Source organism: Protopterus annectens, chromosome 8.part0 (assembly GCF_019279795.1).
Source record: "Protopterus annectens isolate FY-2018-M chromosome 8.part0, PAN1.0, whole genome shotgun sequence".
Classification (NCBI taxonomy): Eukaryota; Metazoa; Chordata; order Ceratodontiformes; family Protopteridae; genus Protopterus; species Protopterus annectens.
In genome coordinates, this window is record NC_056741.1 from 1,221,571,634 (window position 1) to 1,221,599,626 (window position 27,993).

The 27,993-nt window shown below is 39.3% G+C and overlaps 1 protein-coding gene across 1 annotated transcript in view; it reads right to left on the reverse strand.

The window, feature by feature from the left end:
• Positions 1–27,993, reverse strand: part of LOC122809317 (interleukin-17 receptor D-like) — a 411,276-nt gene that overhangs the window by 130,937 nt on the left and 252,346 nt on the right. Inside the window, exons 5-6 of the mRNA XM_044080716.1 lie at positions 20,784–20,907; positions 1,626–1,667 (exon numbers count right to left, since the gene is read on the reverse strand). Of these exons, the coding sequence (XP_043936651.1) occupies positions 1,626–1,667; positions 20,784–20,907 (166 nt within the window). The remainder of the gene's footprint in view (positions 1–1,625; positions 1,668–20,783; positions 20,908–27,993) is intronic.

Below are 27,993 nucleotides of genomic sequence, written 5' to 3' on the forward strand. Positions count from 1 at the left end.
GAATGAATGATTGACTAAAAAAATAAATATTTAGCTTCCAAGATCAGGTTTTGAAATTCAGAAGTTAAGAATGTAGAGCTGGCACTGGGGAAAACATTTTTTAAAGAAAGAATAATCTACTTTTATTTATAAACATAGAAAGACTTCCTTTGTGAGTAGGCAAAAATAAATAAACAGGTAACTAAATAAACAACCAATCAACTAACTAACTAACTAACTAACTAACTAACTAACTAACTAACTAACTAACTAACTAACTAACTAACTAACCAACCAACTAAATATGAGACTGTGGTCAATGAACACAATGATTCCTTTTCAAGATCAGAATAGTGTATTATGAGAATCTGGGGAAACTAGTTTATGGAATCCTTATAGTAGCAGGCAAACAACACTGTTGTATGTATAGAATACCTTGATATATGGAGCAAAAATGTAAAATGTAAAGCTTTTCATTCCCTTGCAAAAAGGTTTTTAATATTTTGTGGATGATTGTTGTGTTTATATATTTAATCCACAGAAGAAATTTCTGTACACCAAAATTTTCCTAGACTATGGGAGGTATTCCAAAACAAATATTGCATAGCACAACCCTGTTTCTAGCAGAACTGGTGAATGTACTATAAGTGAACAATTCAAAGGCACTTTAGAACTACAGTGGCATGAATCATTTAGCATAGTGCTACAGTGTTCTGTTGGATATCACCACATGTGAATACAGCAATCCAGGGGTATGGCTAATGTAAATTAGCCACGTACTCTGCCCTGGAGCCTTACTCTGAAATCTAAATAGTATGGTACAGCAATTCAAAGATAATCTGTACTGCACTATTGCAAAGCAGAACATACGAGACTGAACATGATATTTTATGGTGTTCATCAACTGCTGTCAATGGCAGCAACAGGGCAGTTAGCACCACAAAAGGTGTGTGTTTGTGTGTGTGTGTGTGTGTGTGTGTGTGTGTGTGTGTGTGTGTGTGTGTGTGTGTGTGTGTGTACACACGCGTGTGTGTGTGTGTGTGTGTGTGTGTGTGTGTGTGTGTGTGTGTGTGTGTAACTATTTTCGTGTGTGTGAGAGAGTGTGAGTGGGGGCAACTGATTAGGTGTCTGTGTGACAGGGCATGTGTGTCAGAATGCAAGCGTGAACATATATATTTTTTGTGTACGTATGTGGGTTTATATATGTCTGTCTGTAGGTGACTGTGCAACAGCACTGCATGGGTTGGTAAGGGGAACAGTAATGCAGTTGTTCTAAATGTGCTTGATGTTCATTTCAGGGCCATGCAAATAAATTGTTAAGGAGCTTTGGTTTCATGAGGCCCTTGTATGTCTCTGAATTGCTATTTAGCTCTGTAGCAAGCCTAGTGCACACAGCGTAGTGCTATAGTTGCCATAGAGCTAACTTTCTGAATACTCCTGTTTGTGACTGACTGCATCCAAAGGTCACAAGTTCTCATATTGCTGAATCTAGAGATAGTAATTTTGTAGCATGTTTATAGCAGGTTTGGATTAACTGCTGTAATGTGTTTCTGTGCATGGTTGTGAGAAAAAACAATGAATTTGGAGTAGCTGCTACATTTTCTAGTACTAAAGTTACAGAAAAAAGTTTAAAACATTCAGCTTACCTGATCGACAGAGGGACAATTTTTTCTTCATCTGCAAGCAGCCTAAGAAACACATAAAACACAAGTAAGATAAGAAACACAATGCAACGTGGTCATATAGGAAGCAACTACAGTTGGAATGTTATATACTAGTGTCAGCACCACAATACTATCAACAATAAGGACAGCACAAGATGGCTATAGTCTGTTGTGATAGAATGTTAGGTAGGTAGGTACTAGGATATTGGCCCTAGAGGCCCTACAAGCCTAGCCAAAAATGTACCCTGGCTTTCACCACCCAAGAAAATTATTTTCCTGTGCCCCTGTCAAGCAGAACCACCGAAGTGATCCCTGGGGTGAATTTCCTATTACCCATCCAATCATCCAATCCAATCAATAATGGGTCTGATGAGGGAAGAGTAGAGGGGCACCATTACATCCTTAGATCTTGATGCGAACCCTTTTGTGATCAGATGGGTCACATAGAAGGATTTTCTAACCACTTTGGCAACATGGTTATCAAAGGAAAGCTGACTATCTACTTGGGCGCCTAGATCCCTTACTTCTTCTTCAGATTTCAGGGGATTTCCTCCTATGTTGTAGTTTGCAGGTACTTTGTTTTTTCCATCTGCAACAACTGGAAAGGCCGAAGAAATACCTCACTAAAAAAAGTCACAGGCCTAAAGCAGATGCCCTATGCTGGCCACCTTAAAAAACTCCAGCTATACTCTGTCACATATTGTCTACTCAGAGGCGATCTCTGCTTAACATACAAGACCATGTCAAACCTAGAGCTGTTGAATATGCTACACTTAAAGAAATCCCAATCCCTTAGAGCCACATGCTCCAGGGATGTAAACCTTGTCATCACAATAAACAAAACATGTTGGAGGGATATGTTCCTGACCCAGAGACTCCCTGGACTCTGGAATAGACTGCCCATACATGTCAAGCAAAGCGCCTCTTTGACCTTCTTCAAAAGGAACCTTGACGATTGGATAGGATTAAGGAAATTCACCCCAGGGATCACATCAGTCACCCTGCTAGACAGGGGTCCAGGGAAGTAAATAGTGTGGGAAAAAATAGCCAGGGAATTGTTATGGCTAGGCTTGTGTAGGCCCTAGGGCTGATAGCCTAGTACCTGCCTATGAACCTATGAACCTATGTACACAAATGCATGGACCTTGCCATACCAAATAAAACTAAGATGCTCTCCTCCAGAAAAAGAAAGCCAATCAGGTGGTGCCCAGCCATCAGAAAAATCTACAACAGAAGGAAGAAACTGTTGCAGAAAAAAATGAAGTCACAAGAGTGGAAAACCTCCCTTATCAGTCTCAACAAAAAGCTGAGATCCCTTATTAAATCCTCTAAAGCTAGCTATGAAGGTAGAATTATGGCTGACACCAAAAACAAACATAAAGCCTTCTATAGCTATATCACAAACCTAAAAGGCAATACCCAGAATTGCTCTGAGTTATTGCACAATGGCACCTCCTATACTGAGCCAACAGATATAGCCAACATACTGGCTGACAGATTCAGGGCCAACTTTACCCCTCCCCCCTAGGGCCCTATCACAGTACCAGAAGAAAGCCTGGTATCCACCATTTCTGCGGCACAGGCAAAAGCTGCATTGTCTAAAGCCAAGAATACAGTATCCATGAGACCTGATAATATCCCTGGCTGCATCCTACATGAGCTACAAAATAAACTGGCACCACATCTATGCTCCCTGTTCAATCACAGCCTTACTTCAGGCTATGTCCCTAACAAATGGTGCACTGCTACAGTCATCCCGCTCCATAAAGGGGGAGCAACTATAGACCCTGGGAACTATCGCCCCATTAGCCTGATGAGTCTAGTATGCAATGCTATGGACCGCATCATCATGGATGTGCTTAACAAAGATATAAGCAATCTCCAAACTCTTGACCCCACACAGTTTGGCTTTGTCAAGGGGAGATCCTGCCTGCTGAACCTGGTTGACTTCTTCGAGGCAGTCACCAAGACTGTGGATGAGGGTAAGGCAGTGCATACAGCCTACTTCGACCTGGCCAAGGCTTTTGATACCATTCCCCACTCAGGTATTATTGATAAGACTCACTCCTCCAAGAAAAGGAAACTAGTCTGGTGGACTCCTGCCATAAACAAGCTATACAATAGAAGGAGGAAACTAGTACAGAAAAGAGTAAAATCCCAAGAAGGGAAGACATCCCTGATCAGTATCAGGAAGAAACTACAATCCCTCATAAAATCATCCAAGGCAAGCTTTGAAAGAAAAATTGACAAGGACTCCAAAGATAACCACAAGGCATTCTTTAGCTATGTCAAGAATCTAAGTGGCAATGCTCAGATTTGCTCGGAGTTAGTACAGAATGGCACAAAATACACTGAACCGACCGATATTGCCAACATTCTGGCATACAGGTTCAGTGCAAACTTCACCCCCCCCACCCCCAAAAGGACCCATAACCATACCAGAAGAATGTAGAGTCCTTGAAATCACAGACACTCAGGTTAAAACAGCCCTCTCCAAAGCCAAAAACACTGCATAAATGGGACCAAACTCCTCACCTAAATACACTGTTCAAACTCAGCCTCTCCAAAGACTACGTACCCATAGAGTGGCGCACAGCAACGGTTATTCCACTCCACAAAGGTGGAGCCACAACAGACCTCAGGAACTATTGCCCTATAAGCCTGACTAGCTTGGTCTGCGAGGTTATGGAGCGTATCATCATGGAACTCATTAACAGAAACATTGGGAACCTCCAAACACTGGACCCTACCCAGTTCGGCTTTGTTAAGGGCAGATCATGCCTCCTAAACCTGGTGGACTTCTTTGAGACAGTTACCAAGGCTATAGATGAGGGAAAGGTGGTATACACAGCCTACCTAGACCTCGCTAAGGCCTTCTACACCATTCCCCATTCTGATATTATAGACAAGCTCACCAGCCTGAACATAAACCCCTAAGTCACAAGATGGGCTGCCAACTGGTTCACAGACAGAACCCACATGGTGAGAGTTGCGGGAGCTAGGTCCGACTCTAAACCGGTTACAAGTGGCATTCCCCAGGGCTCAGTCCTAGGTCCCCTCCTGTTCGGCATATACTTCTCAGAGGTACAGGTAGGTACAGGAGGACTATGGCTGACCAAGTTCGCAAACGACTGCAAACTAGGGGCTATAATTGACTCTCTGGCTGACACAGACATCCTCCAAAAGGGTCTTACTGAGACGGATACCTGGTGTCAAAATCATGGCCTAAAGCTAAATGCCAAAAAGTGCATAGTCATCCCCTTTGGACGAAACAAAGTACCCACAAACTACCACATAGGTGGTAGTCCCCTAAATATGGAAGACATAATAAGAGATCTGGAGACCCAAGTAGATAATAATCTCACCTTTGATAATCACATTGCCAAAGTGTTTAGAAAATCCTTCTACGTGGCCCACCTAATCACAAAAGGGTTCGCATCCAGATCAAAAGAGGTCATTGTGCCCCTCAACTCATTACTCATCAGACCCATCACAGAGTGCAACACCCCATTTGGGATGTATCTTACAAGATACCTGCAACAGCTGGAAAGTCCACAGAAGTACCTCACCAAGAGGATCACTGGCCTCAAACAGAAGCCCTATGCAGCTTGACTGAAGAAACTCCAGCTGTACTCGGCTGCATACCGCCTACTCAGAGGTGATCTCTGCCTGACATACAAGGCCATGTCCAACCCAGAATTGATGGACATGCTCCACCTAAAAAAAAACCTTATCCCCTTGAGCCACACACTCTAGGGATCTAAACCTAACCACAACAATAAATAGGACGTTCTGGAGGGATAGATTCCTGTCCCAGAGACTTCCCATGCTTTGGAACAAGATTCCAATCTACATTAGGCAGAGCTCCTTGCTAACACTCTTCAAAAGAAACCTTGACGAGTGGATGGGAAACAGAAAGTTTACCCAGGGGATCACTTCAGTGGCTCTGCTGAAGAGAGGCACAGTGAACTAATCTAAGGGGGCAGCGAAAGCCAGCACATTCTGGCTAGGCTTATAAATGTCTTTGGGCAGATAGCCTAGTACCTACCTATGAACCTATGAACCTATAAACTCACCAAACTAGACATCAATCCTTACATCACTAGGTGGGTTGAAAATTGGCTCACAGACAGGATCCACAGAGTGAAAGTTGCGGATTCCAAGTCAGACTGTCAACCAGCCATGAGTGGAGTCCCACAGGGCTCGGTCCTGGGCCCTCTCCTGTTTGGCATCTACTTCTCAGAAGTCCAGGCCAACACAGAAGGACTTTGGCTGACCAAGTTCACTAATGACTGCAAGCTAGGATTCATTATCAACTCCACAAGTGATGCAGACATCCTACAAAAGGGCCTCTCTGAGGCAAATGACTGGTGTCAGAACCATGGCCTGAAGCTTAACGCTAAAAAATGTGTTATCACCTCCTTTGGAAAAAACTCAGTTCCCACGAATTACCATGTTGATGGGAGCCCATTGAACACTGAAGGGGCCATAGGAGATCTGGGCACCCAGGTCAACAGCCACCTCACCTTCGACTACCACATTGCCACTGTGGTCAGAAAGTCCTTCTATGTGGCACATCTTATAACCAAAAGTTCCGCATCTAGGAAGAAAGAGGTCATCATTCCTCTCTACTCATCCTTCATTAGAACAATCATTGAATATAACGCCTAGTTTGGCATGTATCTGACCAGACACCTACAATAGCTGGAGAGGCCACAAAAGTACCTTGCAAAAAGGATCCTAGGCCTTAAACCCATGTCCTACATGGACAGACTCAAGAAACTTCAGCTGTTCTCAGTCTCTTATCGTCTACTTAGAGGTGATTTCTGCTTGACTTACAAAGCCATGTGCAACCCAGCCCTACTTGAAATGATACACCTAAATAAATCCCAATCCCCCCGTGCCACACGCTCTAGAGATCACAACCACATTACCACAATTAACAGAACATGCTAGAGGGACAGGTTAATCTCCCGAAGGCTGCACATACTCCAGAATAAGCTTCCTATTCATTTCAAGCAGAGCACCTCACTGGCCCTCTTCAAGAGAAATCTTGATGAGTGGATTGATAACAGAAAGTTCACTCCAGGGATCATTCCAGTTGCCCTATTGGATAGGGGCACTATGAACTAAGATCAGGTGGCACGATGCCTGGGCAATTTCTTTGGGCTAGGTTTGTAAAGGCTCCAGGGCCATTAGCCTAGTACATACCTATGAACCTATAAATATACTTGGCAGGCATAGCTATGACACTGATTCTTGTATCATCCTACTAGTTACTGGTCTTTTACTAGGCCTTCTCTCCTATAATTAGTAGCCTGCATTCATCATTGCCTTATAGTTCTCTGTTCAGTTTACCTGTTTGAGTCTTATTTCATCCCCTTTAGTTTCTATCAGACTTTCCGGTTGTATTATTAGTTAAATAAGGTCCATTTGGTTTTCTATGTCTACCTTGGCTGTGATGTAGCTGTAGAATTCTCTTTAAAAGCCACCATTACTATTTAACTTAATTTTGCTGCCTGTCTACCAAGTGTTTGGCATTCAGGAAACCAAACAATTTGCTTCACAGAATTTTCCCATCAAACATCTGGGACTAGAAGTAAGACAAAGTGAGTCTATAAATCCCCAAGTCCTTCCTGTGCCCTTTTCTCTCATGCAAGTGCATCACTCTAGCCACCATGTAGCCTTGCATCCCTTTAGACTTCACAGACCTAGTTGTTCCTCCCTTATAAATGTTGCAAAGTGGGAAAAGACAGGTGGCAAAAATGATGATTTGCAAAGGATTAAAAATGCATCCATTTAATTAAGTTGTATTAATGATAGTAGTAAAGCTGGATATAATAGAGGGCAGCTCAACTTGGTATGAGTCTGAAACAATTCAATTAATCATGGATGAGTATTATAAATAACCTATAAAATTTACTTGCAGACCAATCACAATGCACAGCACTTTGGGATATATGAAAATTGTGCATATTAATAGCATTTTTTATCTTAGAAAACAGTATTGCTTATCATCAGCAAGTTATTTTTTGGTGTAGTTATTATAAAAGTGACTGATAATAAGCACAGGACAAGCTATGAAGAGTTTACATTAAAAACAAAATGCTTTATTATTTCTGTTGCTCTAAGTTTTCTAGCAATGTATACAGTCATAGGTTCATAGGTAGGTACGAGGCTAGTGGCCCTAGGGCCTATATAAGCCTAGCCAAATGGTACCCTGGCTTTTGCCACCCAAGAAAATTTTTTCCTGTGCCCCTGTCAAGCAGAGCCACAAAAGTGATCCCCGGGGTGAATTTCCTATCTCCCATCCAATTATCAAGATTTTTTTTGGAGTGCTAATGTGGAGCTTTGTTGGATATAGATAGGTAGTTTGTTCCAGAGTATGGGAAGTCTCTGGGACAGGAATCCATCCCTCCAGCATGTTCTGTTTATTTTGGTGACAAGATTTAGATCCCTAGAGTGTGTAACTCGGAGGGATTGGGATTTCTTTAAGTGGAGCATGTCCAACAGCTCTGGGTTTGACATAGCTTTGTATGTTAGGCAGAGATTGCCTCTGAGTAGGCGATATACGACAGAGTAAAGCTGGAGTTTTTTGAGACGGTCTGCGTAGGGCATCTGTTTGAGGCCAGTAATCCTCTTTGTCAGGTATTTCTGTAGCCTTTCCAGTTGTTGTAGGCATCTTGTGAGGTACATACCTAAAGGGGCGTTGTACTCTATAATGGGTCTAATGAGTGATGAGTAGAGGGGAACAATGACCTCTTTTTTCCTGGATGAGAAACCTTTTGTGAGGAGGTGTGCCACATAGATGGATTTCCTGACTACTGTGGTGATGTGATTATCAATGGAGAGACTACTGTCCACCTGTATCCCAAGGTCTCTTATCACACTTTTGGGGTTAAGTAGACTACCGCCTATGTGGTAGTTCATGGGTACAGAGTTTTTACCAAAGGGGATGACAATGCACTTTTCATCATTGAGCTTCAGGCCATGGCTTTGACACCAGGCATCTGTCTCAGTGAAGCCCTTTTGTAGGATGTCCACATCGTTAGGACTTTTGATCATGGCTCCTAGTTTGCAGTCATCTGTGAACTTTGTTAACCGAAGACCTTCTGTGTTAGCCTGTTCTTCAGAGAAGTAGATACCAAACAGCAGAGGACCTAGGACTGAACCCTGTGGTACTCCACTTGTCACTGGTCTGAAGTTGGATTTAGAGTCTGCTACTTTCACAGTGTGGGTTCTGTCAGTGAGCCAGTTGGCAACCCATCTTGTGACATAGGGATTTATACCTAGTTTAGTCAGTTTACCTATAATTCCAGAGTGGGGAATGGTGTTAAAAGCCTTGGCGAGATCCAGATAGGCTGTGTGAACCACCTTACTCTCACCTACGGCTTTGGTCACCGCTTCAAAGAAGTCTATCAGGTTTAGGAGACATGCTCTGCCTTTTACAAACTCGAAATGGGTAGGGTCCAGAGTTTTGAGATTACCAATGTCATTGTTTATATGTTCCATGATGATACTTTCCATAGCCTTGCAGACCAGACATGTCAGGCTAATGGGGCAGTAGTTCCCGGGGTCTGTGGTGGCTCCCCCTTTGTGGAGTGGAATAACCGTTGCTGTGCACCATTCAGTGGGTACAAAGCCTGAGGTGAGGCTATGACTGAACATGGTACTTAGGTGGGGTGCCAGTTTGTTCTGTAATTCATGTAGAATGCAGCCTGGGATGTTGTCAGGTTCCATGGATGCTGTGTTTTTGGCTTTGGAGAGTGTGTTTTTTACCTCTGCAGCCGTGATTACAGGAACTTTGCATTCTTCCGGTATAGAGATGGGCCCTTTAGGGGATGAGAGAGGGGTAAAGTTAGCACTGAACCTATCTGCCAGCATACCTCTCAACCTCTTAGAGCAAGAAATCTGGACAAAGCCTTAAATAATCGGGGGACAAAGGCCCAAAAATAGGGACACTTTTTAAATACTGCACTTACAAACTTAGAAAGTTGATTGAATAATAGGTATTGCATTCGCTTGAATTTTCTGAAGGGTATGAAGTTTGAAACTCAAATGTCTGTCTTTATTTTCAGACTTCAACCATTAACGATTTGCCAGAAAACCATGATTTTATGAGAAACAAACCAAAAATATCAGGCAAAAATCTGGACATTCTGAGAAAATCTGTACAGTTGAGAGGTGTGCTGCCAGGATGTTGGCAATATCAGTTGGTTCTGTGTATTTAGTGCTATTGTGCTGTAACTCAGAGCAGGTCTGAGTGTTGCCATTGAGATTCTTGACATAGGTATAGAATGCTTTGTGGTTGTCTTAAGAATCAGTGGTGATTTTGTTTTCATAACTAGCTTTGGAGGATTTTATAAGGGATCTCAGCTTCTTACTGAGGCTGACCACGGAGTTCCTCCAATCATGAGATTTTACTCTTTTTTGCAACAGTTTCTTTCTTCTGTTGTCGAGTTTGTTTATGGCAGGGGACTACCAGATTGCCTTCCTTTTTTTGGAGGATAGCATCTTGGTTCTGTTAGGGATTGCACGATCCATGCACTCGTGTAAGTGCTTATAAAGTGCAATTGTATAGAATTCAGCAGTCGTACCTCTATTGTCCATCAGCATGGGTGTCATGAAGTTTGTCACTTCTGTCTTAAGAAGTGTAAAGTTGGCTCTGGAGAAATTTTTTTACAGTGGTTTTCCTAATGGGGGGTGGGGGTGGGATGTGGATGTCTAGGGTGATTTGCTTGTGGTCTGATCTGACCAACGAGGAATTGACCTCTGGTGTGGAACACCAGTTGCCTATGTTGGTAATGGCCAGGTCTAGGATATTGCTGCCCCTGGTGGGGGTGTGGATAAATTGATCCAAGGCATTGGAATTTATGAATTCCAGAAAACATTGAGCACAAGAGTTGGTACATGAGTAGTTTTCCCAGTTGATGGTGGGGTAGTTGAAATTGCCCATTATTAGGGTGTTAGGTTGTACCCTAATATTTTCCCGTGTATCAAGAAATGAGGAGTGGGAACCCTGAGGCATGGTGGGGGATCTGTAGCAAGCTACAATTTGGATTGCGATCTTGCCCAGAGTTAGTTGCACTTGGATAATCTCGGGTGCATTATGCTGAGCAACTAGCCTGAAGGTGTGGATATCCTTAATGAATATGGACACACCTCCATCTTTAGTGCTTTGGTCCAGGTTAGGTGGCTGAAGGGTGTGGTATGACTTATAGCCTGGTAATGCAGGGGTGCTCTCTGGAGCCTTGAACCAGATCTCTGTCACTGCACAGATGTCGATCTTCTCCATTTTAAGGAGTGCCTCCAGTGAGTGCATTTTGAGGTTTAGACTTCTAGCATTAAGTAGCATTACACTCAGATTTTGCTTGCTTGTACCTGTTACTGTGGTGAATTTGTCATTTGAATCTTGCCTAAAAATGGCACTATAGGGGTGGCAAGAGCCTTAGCCAGTATCCGGAATCCCAAGGGTGACAGGTGCAGGCCATCTCTGGCAGTCCTTCCAAATAAGGGATGATTTAATATAATATATAATACTGACAATGTCAGGACTAGCCACCAGGCTGTGTGAACCCTGAAGTGACACCCTGACCACATGTGGTAATTGGGAAAAAATGGTAAATGGGAAAAGGAGTTGTGGATGGATAGATGGACAGACATGCTACTGAGAGAAATAAGAAATGGCTTGACAGATGATATGTAAGGTTTAATCAAACTGTGGAAGACTAACCACAATGAATGCCAACATTATTCAAATACATAATAAAGGTGTTTAGATGTATAAATCACTTCTCAGATGTAAGCAGGGGAGGCATTTAATATATAAGATGTGTGATTAAGCTAAGAGGTGACTATATCCCAATGAAAGCATTAAATAGTCGATGTCAGCTGGATATTGCGGAATCAGCTTTAATCTTTTAATTTAGAGCCATTGCTTTCTTTATTACCAGCACAATCACAATAAGAATCCATATTTCATATTAGGTCAGACCTGTCTTGTACCATAACAACAGACAGAGTAATGAAGCAATTGTGATGTCAACTAAAAACTACCAAGTCACCTATGTTGTGTCAAACAAGCAATGGGTGTTAGAAAAGTTTTCAGCTGACCATATGACCAGTTTATACACTTTCAATCCACTGGTCTAAAAAGAAGTACCAACAATATTTTCATTTTCAGACTGCTGCAATCTTGACTAGTATGCTAGGGGTGTTAAGTATCTATGAAAACACAAGGCTCCAGAGAGCACCCCTGCATTACACATACTTCTGTGTAGGTATTATGGATGTCACATATGGAACAAGGAGCAACATTTACTGTATGAAGCTAAAATATTTCTTTCAGGTCTGTATTCTCATTAGTCCTGCAGAAAGAGACAAAGAATAATTTCATGCAACTAGAATGCTTTATGTTGATTAGAGTTCAATTACTTATTCTATGTTTGTAAAGATTTTATTGCAATTATCATTTGCAGTTATGTCTTCAGTTAGGGGTTATCCTTGCTTAAGGTTGTATATTAAGGAGCTGTTTATATGCATATATCTAAAACATAGGATGAAGGGAGAGATTAGGTTCAATTTAGGTAACTGAAATCACATCTCTTAAGAAACATTTACCGTGCTGGGTCCATGGCAAAGAGACACATAATTTTGACAATAACTCAGGGCACCTGGGTTCAATTAATGGCCAAGGTTACTTAAAAAGTTGCCTGGGGGTAGAAGAGTGGGTCAATAGCTAATGTCCTTCCTCTGGAGAAAGATACAAGTTTTTGCCATTCCTGAGGTTCACACTAGTAAAGACTGGAGGACAAGGTTTCTGAAATGCATGCTAGAGCTGTAATGGTGGTGGTTGAAAAATAGTCATTGCTTGTACACGAGCATGGAAATATGCACATAGGACATCACTGCATGTTTGCCATCTTCCTTCTACCCATATCCACATTTTCATGCATTAAATAAATAATCATTATTTAAATGTCTTATGATTGTCCTCCATGGCTCTTGCCTTCCATGAAAGAATAAATGAGTCATTTGGGGCTAAATGATGGATGGTCAGCAGTGGAGGTAAATATTCACCCCAAATAAATAAAAATAAAGAAATTATCACATTGTTATCCCGCTCTGTCTACTGATTAAATTATCATTCCACATTAATGACTTGAATTACAAAATGCACATATACCACAATAAAGGAGAAAAAAGTGCAATTGTAGCTTAGAAAATAGTTAGCCACACCTCAATGGAACTCCAGAAGACAGAAAACAGTAGATGGGCTTAACACAGCTTTAATGCAGTAAGAAAGCACAACACATTAACGATACTCCTTGAAAATACGTTTTCGTCCTCAACTTCATCAGATACATCTAACAAACTAAATTACATGCCTTAAATACTTCAATTAAATACAAATTCACCAATAAAAATAGTGCATCACTAAAAGTAACATGTTATAGGCTTTACCCACAATCCTTTTCACCACCACTAACATAAATAACTTAATTTAAAACAATTCTGCACTTTAAAAGTTCTTTTTAACACAATTCATAATGTAAGATAAACCCTGTAACTGCTGGCATCAATAACTGTTAAAACAACATCTCTACTTAAGGGTAAAGTCTTCTGGAGTTCCATTGAGGTGTGGATAACTGTTTTCTAAAATGCACATATATGACACCATCTTTTTATAATACATTTCATTGAGTTCCACCCTCAAGTCTTTTTCCAAGTCAAACCCGGCACTATTTTATCTTGTAGACTATCAGATATGAATGAATTTTATGTAGCACACATCATAATCAAGTTAAGGCATTGCACTGCTTATACTCTGTGTTGTTAAATCACAATAAGTGACATATTTATTTTAGCACAAAATCTTTATTTCACTGCATACACATACATTATTCCAAGGCAGCAATATAGCAAAAATTTTAGAACTGAATAGCTAATCTTTGCTCTAAGGCATACATCCTAAAGGTTATCAAAGATGTAGTAGGTATGCTAATATTTCCATAGGAGAATTATTTAATTGGATATGCAGTAATATAAAATTATACTTCTCTGTTGACACACTACGTTTCTTTGTTTGGCCACTTGTATCCTCTATGTGTTGACAATTAAGCACTTAGAACCATTCTGTTGGTCAGAATACTACCAGACTCAAAAACAGATTTGTAGTCTATGAAACATCATTCCAGTATGTATGTTTACTGCCGTATTGCAGCCTAAAATAACCTTCCCATCAGGAAGGATGGCTCTGTTGCAGCATGTGATAACTTCCTATTGCATGTTTCACTCATTGTGGGATTGAGATGTGCCTTTGCCTTGCTTAATGCAGATGATTTTACTGTAGTAACATCTACGTCCTTCTTTTCACAGAGGAAGACAGTATAGTATGGCTTGGGCAGACACGAGTTTACTGAAGAATGAAGTGTGGCAGATGATCTTAGGCTTCAATAACACTAGTTTCTGCTACAAAATAAGAGGACCACTACTTAACCTTTACATTCACCCTCAGTCCTGCAACTGTGAGCGAATGTCATGGAATGATTAACCTAGTCATTTGTATCTTGCTAAACAAAAAGGTTACTGAGCTCTGTATTTTAACCCTTTTTTGAGACTAACAAACTGGCGCAGCACTATGTGGTGCTGCATCACAGTGCTGGTTTCTGGGGGTGGTGGGATTTTGTTCAGTGCTGGTTTCGGGTGGTGCTGGGATTTTGTATAGTGCTGGTTTCTGGAGGTGCTGGGATTTTGTATAATGCTAATTTCTGGGGGTGGTGGGATTTTGTGCAGTGCTGGTTTCCTGTGGTGCTGGGATTTTCTTTAGTGCTGGTTTCTGGTTGTGGTGGGATTTTGTGTAGTGCTGGTTTCTGGTGGTGCTGGGATTTTGTATAATGCTGGTTTCTGGTGGTGGTAGGATTTTGTGTAGTGCTGGTTTCTAGTGGTGGTGGGATTTTAGGTAGTGCTGGTTTCTGGTGGTGGTGGGATTTTGTGTAGTGCTGGTTTCTGGTGGTGGTGGGATTTTGTGTAGTGCTGGTTTCTGGTGGTGCTGGGATTTTGTGTAGTGCTGGTTTCCGGTGGTGCTGGGATTTTCTCTAGTGTTGGTTTCTGGTTGTAGTGGGATTTTGTGTAATGCTGGTTTCCGGTGGTGGTAGGATTTTGTGTCGTACTGGTTTCTGATGGTGGTGGGATTTTGTGCAGATGAATCATTCATCTGTGCCACATGGGTTTTCATTTCAGAATATGCTTTCCTTTTGATCCCAAAGACACATGGGTAGGTGACTTGGAGATGTGCAGATGGCTGTCTACTAAAAGTCTGTGTACTGAAATATCAATTGATCAAAACCACAAAAATGGAGAAAGCACTTCATTCCTAATGTGAGCTTTGACCCGTTAGCAGTACCACTGAGATCAGTGTACCTTAGATGAAATGGCTAATCAAAGACTCCTTTTTCAGAATTTCAGGAATGGACATTTTATTCATCAAACTTATATCTGGTTCACATTCATATTGCCTGTAGGTATCTGCGTGTATTCACTAATATACTGGTGACCCATCCAGAGCTGTTTCCTCTCTATACTCATTGCTTTCTGGGATATACTCCAGCTTCCCATGACCCTGAATTGCATAATATGTATCAAAGAAAGCTGGATTGATGATTTAATTAAATTTTGTAGCTTTCTTTCTATAAAGTTTCATGTTGTTTCCTTCTGACATTTGTCAAGACATCTGTTGCATCATGTAGGACATTTATAGCTAGGACAAGTCACTGAGATGGGCATGTTTTTTGTTAATTAGATCACTAATTCCAGCTACATGCCAAAAATTAATTGAATAATTTGCTAGAAAATTTGGCTTGAACCAAAGGACTAAATTCATTATTATTTTATTCTTAACATTTACATGTAGCTAAAATGCTGTTTAAGAGATGGCCATTAACAAAAAATGAAAGGAAGTCACTATTGTAGAACTTTGTGTATAATATACCTTTAAGAAGCTTTCCAGTGAGCCAGCACATGCATATAACTACTGAGCACGTGCAAACAAGAGTCTTATTTTGAGTGAGCAGCCAGAGTGAGGGCATGCTATGCAGTCAGTCAGTTAGCTAGAAAGATGGTTTAAATTCAATGTTCCAGATGTATTTATATACAATAAACTACTTAAATGAATACCCAAGCCTCAATGTTTTCTTAATGCACATAGGAAGAGCGACAACTACAAAAGGGAAAGTGGTAATTTTACCAGAGATCACAGCACTTTCTTTGTATGTTATTGGACAGATAGAACTAAAGTAAGCTTCTCAGCAAAATGGTCTTAGTGGCTCTGAAAAATTACAAGGCAGAAGCGAAAAGCTTTTCTGTAAAATGAAAAATTAATAGTAAGCACTTATAGTCTGCACTGGCGATAGTTATACAAAAAAAAACTTTTTTTCAGTTTTTGGATTCATTTTCCTCTAACTGTGTAAATGTTGGATTAGCTGCTGTACCTTAACCACTGTGGGCTAAGTTAAAGCTATTGCGATACGAATCTCCATGTGACTTAACATTGCCCTTATATCTGTAAGAATGTGTCCCAGTCAGATGTTTCCTATCGGGTGCATTCTGTTTGAATTTAACTTGGTACAGAATCTGTCATTCATTATAACTTGCATTATGTTTGCAAGTATGTGGAAGCTGAGGCCCCTGCACAAAGCAGATACACAGACACACACACACACACACACACACACACACACACACACACACACACACACACACACACACACACACACACACACACACACACACACACACACACACACACACACACACACACACACACACACACACACACACACACACACACACACACACACACACATTCTAGTCCTACAAAGCAATAAGAATTGCAAGCTGTTTTTTTTCTTCCTTAATTTCTTTTTGTTTAGTTTCGCAGACTATGATTAGATCAATATCACAAATGTATTTTAAATGGATAACTAGCCACAGCTTGTGAAACTGAGAAATAAAACACCATCACCAACAATGTCTCTGTACTAAACATTTCTGAATAATACCTATGTAACATCCATTTATATATATATATATATATATGGGTCCATGTCATATGGTCGACTGTTCATTTGACCTAAATTTCATTTGGTCGACAGTTCATTTGATCGACAAGCAATTGCCCCCCCTTCCCCAGTGCGACCCTTATTGATATATATATATAGGGGGGGGTGGGGGCACAGCCCCCATTGGGGTGTGGTGTGGGGCCCCCCTCAACACCTAAAAATCCTGTCGATCAAATGAAATGAAAATGAAATGAATGAAAATTAGGTCCATATGACACACACACACACACACACACACACACACACACACACACACACACACACACACACACACACACACACATGACAATGTTCCACTGGTCCTGTGATATATTCCAAAACCTGCTATGTACGTAATCATTCCTTCCTCCAGCTAGTCTTACACTAATTTAGACAAGGCCCCAAATCAAGACTGTCACCATCATAATGAGGTACTATCCATCTGTGCCAACAGACAGGTCTGCACAACTCTTATTATGGTAGTTAGATGCTTTTTAAAAGTCTTTTGTTGCTTGTTAAGGTTTATGATTAGCCCTGGACTGCAAGTAGTAAGAGAAAATATGTTCTTATACTATGCTTTAGCCTATAGTGCAAAACTGTATAATTAGTTAACTTCACAGGCAGTTTGCTACCAAACAGGCAAAATTGTGAAATTTTACTACATCTAACCACCATAGATCAGCTTGTTTGCCCCCTTTTCTGCTATAATTTTGAATTTTAATGAAATACTCTATTTCTGACTTTGGATGATTTCATATTTTAAAACTATGTTGAAATATATTATTGTAAGACCAGCTCATCAAAACTGATACCCCCTAGGTACAAAGCAACTTTTAGTAAAAGGTCCTTTAATTCTTACTCATTTTATAATTGACTGAATAACCACAGTAATATAGAAATGCATACATATAAACATGGTTCTCCGGTACCGTGTCTGCAACCATGGTAACAAATCTGACTTACATATTATACTTATCATAGTGAGATATAGCTCTCAGCTGCATGCAGCTACTAACATTTCTTTGGCATTTACCTCCACCACTGAGTCTTATTTATTTATTTATTTTACATTTGTTGACTGTGAGTGTCCGACTGGATGTAGGTCCATTTTCAGTGGAGGCCCGGGGAGAAAAGCTCCACAGTTAAAATATACAGACAGTAGTTACATTGGATTTACCTAGCAATTAACAATTTGATCAACATAGCAATTAAAAATTACAAACATAGTTACAGATGAAGAACATAGTACATCAGTAGACAACTAAAATCTTTATCATCTGCGAAGTACATAACAGACATTAACAATTGTTACAATAAGAAGTTCCTGCTGTATAAGACGTAGTTAGGCTTATGAGCATCTGAGCTTGCTATAATCAAGGTAGTTAGTGGGGTCTATATTAGAACATCGAAGTTTCAGAACTTTGAATTATCTAATATCGAACCCTATTCAGTGACTGCTGAAAATAGCGAAGCTGCAGAAAATCAAATTTTTTCCCAGGGAAAGAATTCAGTTGTCTGTTTCTGTCGCTTCGCTATTTTCAGCATTGTGGTGGAACGTTACGGGTCAGGTTCAGGTAAGTGTACGATTGTGTGGACGTGAGGGTTAGGGCGGGTTAGGTGAGTTAGGTTTAGGGCGTGGGTCAGGTAAGTGTGGGATTGTGTGGACGTGAGGGTTAGGGCTGGGTAGGTGAATTAAGGTTAGGGCGTGGGTGAGGTGACTGTGCGATAATGACGGACCTTAGGGTTAGGGTTTAGGTTAAGGTAAGTGGATAGTTAGTGGTGTATGTACAGTTTAGTGTAGGGTTAGATGTAAGATTTTAGGTGTATGTGTGTGGATTGCTGTTTGTTTGGTGCGCTTGTGTTGTGTGTATGTGTTTCAGAACAGCAAATTTTTTCCCTAGGAAAAAATTCCCTGTTCTGAATGTTCAATGTTGTCAGCGTTTGCTGAATTGGGTTCGATATTAGAACATTCGAAGTTCTGAAACTTCAATTTTCTAATATAGACCCAGTTAGTGGGGTGGAAAAAAAGGTAGTGCTTGGATGGGGTGGGTGATATTAGAGGGGGAGTTGCAAGGGCATAGCCAGCATGTTTTTAGGTCTGCTTTTAGTAAAGTTTTGAAGTGGGTGCAAGATGGTACAGAGGTAATTGTGTGTGGGAGGGAGTGCCATAAGGGCTATGCTGCAAGAGAATAGTGCTTCACCAGCAGAGTTATTGGCTTTAGTGATCTGCAAGTGATTTTTGTTGCTGGATCTTAGTAGTCTGGTGTTGCGATAGGGTTGGAGTAGATTCTGGAGGGATGGGACTTTTAATGGATGGTTTACTAGTTTGTGGGCGAGTGCAAGTTGATACCATTCAAGGGGGTGAGGGAGTTCAAGCCAGCCCAGTTCAGCAAGGGAGAGACAGTGGTGAAGGTAGGATGTCCCTGTGGCGAATTTGGCGATTTTGTTGTAGCAGGTCTCAAGCTTGTTTAGATCGCATTGCCTTAGGTTGGTATATATGGGAGAGGCATAATGTAGGGTGGAGATAAGGTGGGAATTTGCTACTGAAATCTTTGCTGCTTTGGTGAGAAGTTGCTTATTTCTGTATAACGCTCCTAGTTTTTTGTGGACTTTTTTATGGTCATGGATATGTGAATGTCAAATTTTAGTTTATTGTCTATTTCAACTCCTAGCAATTTGGTGTGTTCTGTTCTTCCCCAGATGGTCCATTCACTCATTACAGAAGGTACGAGATAGACAGCAGGCATCACATAGTGGCGTACAAAAGATTTATTATTTAGTACTGGGGACATGAACTTGGATGGGGGGAGAACTGCCCCACATCCAGCAAGGAGAGTGTGCTATGAATCTGTGTGTGTGTGTCCAACATCTGTGTGTGTGTGTGTGTGTGTGTGTGTGTGTGTGTGTGTGTGTGTGTGTGTGTGTGTGTGTGTGTGTGTGTGTGTGTGTGTGTGTGAGTGAGACTAGTGAGTGCCTACATGCCTCTTCTTTTATTAGTGTTGTATTAACACAAGGATATTCCCAATGAGCCTTTACTAGAGGATGCTCTTGTGGTAGCAACCCCCACTCCTTCCTCCTAGAAGAGTGAGCTGATATCAGCTACTCTTGTACCCAAACTGTTAGCTCCTCTGTTGTCTAGTCTTACTTTTTGAACCTGGTTTGCAGGTAGGATATTGACCCTTTGTTTTACTATTCAAACTCAAATTTCTCTAAAAGGCAAACTTCCTTCCTTTGTCCTTCCTTTGCAGGCGTTGCTGAGCATCAAAGTGCTAAAACTAAGTAAGCATTTTTTGTAAATTTTGCTTTGCAGCTCAGCTACAAATGAGCCATAATTGCATAACTCTAGCTTTGTGTAAATTTTCCAGTGAAAAACACATTGAATCACTTAAATATATGCATAACAAATGCATTTTTTGTGATGATAGCATCACCTATAGTTGTTTTATTTTATTTTATTTTATTTTTTTTGCCACAAACTGTCTTGACCACCTAGCCTGTCTGTGGTCACTCTGTAGGCATATTTGGTCCCCCAAGAAATGACAGACATATAGTCTATTGATTTTTCTTGAAGGTCAGAGTGGAGTGCTGGGGTGAACCAGTATCTGTAGTTATTTTGGGGGGTTTTACTTTTGTCTCTACCACCCCACCATGGCTGTGATGACTGCACCTGGCTGCAGCACATAGATCCATGCATGCTTCCACACATACCATTCCTGATTGCAGTGCAATACACTGGTAAACATCCAGGAGTGTCAAGGTTCTTCAAACTCTGCTGTCACCTCTGAGGTACATGCGCAAACACAAGCTCCTCGATTCTCACTTTTCAAGTGTCAGTTCCTCCATTGCCCAGGTTGCTAGCTGAACTCAGGTTATCTGGAGATTAGATGGGGTTTTACCCCTCTGTGCTATTTATCTGGAAAAATCATGCATAATTCTTGATGACAGACTTATTATTAGCAAATGGGTTTGCAGACCAGATATCTAAGGATTGATTTCATATTATTTATGTCTTGCACTTGTGGTAATGTATTAGCTGACTCACTTCTTGTTCTGAACGGTTTGCTTGTATAGAAGTGGTTCCATTGTTCAGGGACAGGTAGAGCAATCACTGTTGCAACATACTGAGTATTTAGCACAAGCCCAGTAAAAGGATCAGATTGGTATACCTAGAAAAACAAACATTCTGGTTAGAAATGTTTTACAAAAACAGTAACACTGCTGAAAGATGAAGTACAGACATTCTGCATAGTGCCATAGGAGATGCACTTTAAAAACAAAGATTAAAATCAAAATTCAGACCTTAAAAAATATTAAAATCAAAATTCAAACTCATAACCAAAGCCATGTTTATTAAGGTCTTCAACTAAGCATTGCACAATAAAACAAATAAAAGAAAACACACATAGTCCACAGCATGAATATTATGTAAATCAGTAATAGTAAAATATAATACTTAAAAACAACACTAGTCATGACTGGTCTTAAGCCAGTATAAAAAATATAAATATGAGGACATTTAAAGCTGGGTAGTGTGTGGACAGGTAAATCAGTAAGACTACTGAGTTTCCATAAAATTGTATATTTTCCTCTTTACTAATCAAGCATTGTATGAGTATGTGAGTATTAAATTCTGATAATAAATTAAGTTACTGTATTTTTTAGTAATTCTGTTTTTTTCTTTTTGTTTAATAACAATTCAGTCTTTTTGCTTCTAGGAGACTCTGCTTACCTCAATTATGCATATATTCCTTATGAAAGAAAAAAAAAACACACTTATACAGTCTCTAGATGCTGTCTTATACCCCAAGTCATGTTTCCCTTTCTGTTAACAACTATTTTCATTGGTTACCTAGATGCTTCCTTAGAACATATTAGCACCTTGCTTCCATCATTGATAAATGCATATTTTATTGTAAACATATGTATTTGATCAGTGCTCACTTCACAGCAGAATGAGATTATATCACTCACAAGTTGGGAAGTTCTGGGTGGCCTTACAACTGTGTACCCCAGAGAAAGAGTGAGACAAAGATTACATTGAATGCTAATATTTTTTTTCTTCTGAGATGCAGTGACCATGGAATAACACTAATAGAGTAAGGGATGGTGTGGAAGTCAAAGCCAGAAGATGGTGGTGTAAAAGGGCTTGATCCCCTGCAAAACAAGTTTTTTTAAATCAGTGTCACAGTTTCTTGTGATGTGATTAATTGAAGTGCATGCATTAGGACAATGTGCTCTCTTGAGTTCTCAGTTTGTTTTGTGACTAAACTGCTGTCCTGTGTGGTCAGATAAGATATAGTGGATTTGAAGCCAAGCGTTTCTAATTAGTATTCAAATTATAGCACATAAAAGAGTGCGGGCAGAACTATCAAGTAATGGTAAGCACTTTCACTGAAGAGTTTCTATTTCAAATTATACTGTGTCTCATTCCAGTGAAACTAAATGCAGGACTCTGTCTTACATCAAGATGCATTGAGAAGTTTTGTACTACTGCATCGATCTGATTCTAAGGACCTGAAAGGTTTTCTCCACACTCCAGTGAGAAGTTATCCTTTACTAACTTCCTGTTGGAGTATAATTTCTCTTGAAGTTAAAATGTACAAGCTTTAAAAGCACACTTCTGAAGGCAACATTTCTCAAAGCAAATGTATGTAATTTATACAGACTTCAATAAATGAATTAAAAGCAATTTATCAACAGAAGTACAAAATGAACTTACTCCCACTGAAATAATTGCAATGATTCTTATTGTAAGATGATTTAGAAAAAAAACAATTAGTCAACACTTAAAAAGAATGTTGATTCATAGTCTGTTGTCTACATTGACTATATGTTATTTTCCACTTATTGTTTATTTTTTTTTTAAACAAGAAACATCTCTATCAAATTATCACATATGACACAGGCAATCATACATTTATATAAATAAAAAACAAACCACATTGACACAATTTTAGTTGCAAGCATTATACATCATTTATAATCTATCCAGTCATTGTTAGTCAAACATTACATAGCTCATTCAAATCCTGCCTTCTTTTAAACCTTGTTCCTCCTCTGCATGTATTGTTCCCACAGTTCCCATTTTTTTCTATGTAATTTGCTCCTACCCTTTTTTAAAGATTCCAATTACAATTGTTTTTGTCTGTTTTACTATAGATTCTACTACTAGTACAGTTGGTTTAGACTTTAATTTCCATTTTCTAGTAATTGCTTTTTTGGCAGCCATCATAATTAGGCTCAGCAAGGTCTTGTTATGTTTAGGCAAATCCAATTCTGTAACATAGCGCAACAAATTCTTTAGTTACACCAATTTGCTCACCCAGTATCCCTGACAGAGTAGTCTGTAGGGAATCTTTAAAGTCTGTCAACTCATTACACTCCCAGAAAATATGCTCCCAATTGCATCTTTGTTCTCCATCACACCATCAACATTTGCAGTCTACCTGAGGAAAAAATCTTTGGAGTTTACTTGGGAGTATAAAAATATCTGTGTAAACACTTCCAAGGAAAGATTCTAAATCTTCTGGACTGTTTTGCATATTAGGGAAACATACAATATATCCCCCATTGTTTCTTTGTGAATTGCTTATGCAATCTTTTCCCAATCCTAGCTATCCTCCTCTGGTTGATTCTTATAGTTATCATGCAATATTGCGTATGCTCTACTAATTATTTCATTTTAAACAGCAGCTTGTGTTCTAGATTCTACTAAAAACTCTACCAGTGCTGGTCTTTTACTTAGGATCTCCCTATTTCTTTGTCTTTGCCTATACTCTGGTTTCAATGTGTGATAAGAAAGGCAATTACTAGCTTGCAGTCCAAATAAATTCTTGGTATTTTCCCACTCTATTACCTTTCCCTCTCTAATTATTTGCTCCCAATACCTTAGTTCTTTTGCCAGTTTTCTCTAATAAATTTCAGCCCCCTCTTTCCTATTGTCTGTATCCCTAATTACAGCCATCCCTATTGGCAAAATCTTCTCTTTCCATTCCTGTTTTGGTTTAGTTCTTACAGTACTTTCTGCTACTTTATGAATATAATATTCTGTATGGTTATTGTTATTATTCTCTTAAGGATCTGAATCCAAAATCCCAGTCTCTCCTTATTTCTTGAGCTTCCCCATGTTTTACCATCATCCCTTTCCACTTTGAATTATAAGTTTCTGCTTGTACAGCACTTAACTGTGTAGTTCTGAAATACCCATTCAAACTGAGTAATCCCAAATCTATTGGAAGTCACTTATTGCTTATTCTGACCTTCTTTTATAAGGCAATATATAAGAATTTCTTAAGAAACAGGGAAACAAAAATTAAGTGAAACTGTTCAGTTCTTTTAGTAAAAAATAGGATAATTATTAATTGGTTTTCAGAGCATGTTGGCAAATGGAATGTCCTACTCACGGAAATTAGAAACTGTAGTAATATTACTGCTTTAAAACAGCCACTTGACAAGCACTACAGTGAAGTTTGTTATAAGACTTAGGCAGGCTGCTGGAGCCTTATGCGCATGCCTGCATGATTAATTTACTGTTTTGTATTGTATCATATTGTATTATTATGCTCTATTTATTTAGTAATTAACTTGTTTTATTCTTACCTTTCAAGCATACCCAGCCATCTCCAGGTAAGCTACAAACCACTTCCACCTATTTCATATACATACCCTAATATTACTGTTAAATATTCCTACATTTGTATATTATCTAATAGTGTGAATCTGCTTCTCTACAGAGACACTTTCTGAGTAGCCATAACCTGCTGTGATGTCTGAAAAGAGAATGATTCTTGCTCCGCTTCAAATGCTTCCGCTGTGCTACAACATAAAGTATAAATAGGCACTAATGACCAAAATAATTCTTTGCTTTAAGATCAGCTATATCCATTTTAAATTAAACTTGGTGAAGTTGTGATTTAATTTAAACTTTTCCCTGTTTGTCATGTAGACATCTACAACCTACTGCCAGTGTTTAACACTCCAGTTTCAGCTTCTGAACTGTATTGAATGGCTGTGACCAAAAATCACCGAATCAGCATACTTTTTGTCCTGTGATATAATAATGAAAATTCATGACAAAGGGAAGTGGAGAATGGGGTTATCAACTCCCTCTTAGTTAGTTACCTTGGGCTTCACCCTCATGATCAGACCTTGCCTATCTGGAATAATCCTTACCATAGTTCCCTCTAGTCTGGCAAATCAAAAATGTTTGCTCAAGTGGAAGTTTTAATCAACAGCTATCAATTCTCTGCCAGATCAAACAGTGACACAGCCAACATAGTGCCAAACCAAATAAACACCAGGACTGGTAGCATCCAAATCGCTGAGTACTAAACAAATGTTAGTTATAAAAACCACTGAATGTAAAAATTAAGTAAAAAACAGCCTTCAAATGAATCATCAGCTGTCACATTGAACCAGATTTCTATTAGCATTTTTTCTTTTTATTTAACCATCCAGCTTCACTCTGCAATCTTATAATAAGCCCAGATAATAATTATTAAGTAATGGCTAGCCAACCAGCAGTGTGAAAACTGACTTTAGGTAATTGTCACTGTTGAAGTGACACCCCGATCCCATGTATACAAATGGGGAAAAGGGTTTGTGTATGGATGAATGGATTAAAAACTTATACATTATAAAACTTTGAGGTGGATTTCTTCCACTTTCTAGAAAATATTTTTATTCTCTTCATTTAATCTTAAAACTCATTCTGTAGTATCCTATCAAGCTTAAAATACTACTTCAGATGCAAACTGAAATAACTCAAGTGATACAAAATAATAATAACAGCTAGAAGACATCAAAACTCGCTGTAAACATTAAGTATACAAACATGAAGCCATTACTCACACTCATTCAAAACCATTGCTATAAAATTGGTCTAATAATAAACATTGCATAGGGATGTTATGAATGTTGGGATTTACTTTATCCTGGCTACAGTATTTGATATCTTCAGCTTCTCTCTTGGAATCAAACATGGTCAATTGGGGGCAAATCCTACCATAACTTACATCACAGCCAACTAGCTATTTCACTTATACCAAAGCAAAGGGTAGGACAGCTAATCATGAACAAGGCAACATTTTCACCAGTTGTGTCACAGACCACAGGTGATGCTTTTCTACCATAAAAAAGGGAAAGATGAACTACATGAGTCACAATATAAGTCTCAGTCATGGCAGAGACATTACTGTCTCAAATGAATGAACCAGTTTATTGCTCTAAAGCTGAACATTACAGTGATAAAGTAACAATACTGAAAGGAGACTGAATGCATCTTGAGGGTTCTCAATCATTGTGCAAACTGAAGGTACTTTTAATATTATTAGTCTGAGCTGCAGAACCGTGCATTCTACTCAACTAGTAATGCCATCAAAGAGACTGATATTTGTGCCCTGAAGTACAGACGAGTTAGTAAATATTTTTATTTCTTTTAAATTGTAGGAACTTGAAGTAATGGTGCTTTTTTCAAAAGGTATTGGCAGTTTGTTGTATTTAAATATATATTAAAAAAATGCTAGCACCTTTACCCCTCCTTCTATACATTGATAATTGTTTTTCAGCAACTGAGTGAAACTGTTTTTGAAGTCTTGATGAACAATGCTAATAGAGTTAGCAAATGGTTTTCCAATTTGACACATGATGAAAGACAGAGATTGTGAAATCTGTCAAGGCAAAACAATTACACTGATGCTTGCCAGCAAAAATGACTCATTGCTTTTAACTGATACATCAAAATACACCGATGAAATGATTAAGGTGGTTAGTGATGCAACTATTTACAAAAAAAATTGACAAGTTTCAGATAAAAAGTTATCAAATCCTGATTGCTTATTACTTGAACTGTATGAAGAGAAGTGTTTGAGTCTTGAATTGTTAAATTTTAAATGGCTAGAAATCCCAGGCTTATGATTCTTTGTAGAATTTCTAAAATGCAGATGTGCTTAACAGATCTCCCATGTAGGCCAACTGCTGTGGCAAAGGGGTGAAAGATATAACTTATTGCTACTATGATTGAACATTATCCAAGACAAGAAGCAGAAACCATTAGAGAGCTCTTAAAATATACATTCCATTTCACTGATAATCTTAGTAACATTGCAATTCTTGTGTATCATTTCTGTGTAGCCATTGATAGCAGTGGGGGGGTAGTTTCGCCTCATCACTGATATTCTGTCCTGCCTTATATAAGTGGTACATTTTGAGTTATCTCTGCTTATTATCTGAGGTTTGGCCGGCTAACATCTACCTGAAATCATTTTGACGTATAAGTGAATTTAAGTACACTTTTATCTGCTTGTTTGCATATAGTACTGCATTTAATTTATTTATTTGTGTTTTTCACTGAATATTAACTCAACTGAAGCTGTGGCTGTCTCTCTACAGTTAGTTCCCCACCCACTCTCCCTGTTCTTATTTTGGCATTAATGTTGGTGGCTTTGAAATTGCCCGCCCCTCTTGTAGATTTGTGTTTGGATACTCCTTCTGTGCCCATCTCATTTGCTCACTCAACTGAGTGCAGTGAGATCATATTCTGATTTCAGGCACTCCTACTGTGTACAAAGAGAGCATCTGGGAAGGACAATCCCTGTAGCCGCTTAATCCTGCTCTGTTCCCGCCCTCAAAAAAAAAATAAATAAATAAATAAATAAATAAATATATATATATATATATTTTTATTCAGCTGCTCTTACTGTAACTGTCTTAGTTGCTCTTCTGCATGCTATCTGTTCAGTCGCTCTTACGCTGCACTTATTACTGCTTGTTAGTAGCCTTCTAATTTACTGCCTTCTGCACTTGTTTTTTAGTCATTTGTTAATTTAATTGCGTTTATTTAAACTGTATTTGCCATAGTGTTGCTACACACTCGGGTGTGCTGGCCTGCACTGCAATTTGAATTGTATTTACTGCTGTTTTAGCTGCTTTTCTGTAAAAAAAATAAAATAAAAAAATAAAAATTCTAAGCTTGTTTCCAGCCTTTCCTGTAACTAGTTAAGTCTAGATATAGTCTTGCTGTATCCAGGACTGTTGGTAAGCTTCTGAGCCCCCCAAGCCTTTTTGTGTTGGAGGGAAGCCTTATAGCTTATCAGTGGAAGTGGTAAGCACTAGGTAGCCTATCTACCATGGGAAGAGTGGGTTTTGGCCCTGAAATTGTAGTTCATTGGCCATTTGGGCAGTTCTTCCATCTCTTTCTACTTTCTGGTTAAAAGCCCATTTTGCATTTGGTCCCAGCCTGTCCTATAACTAGT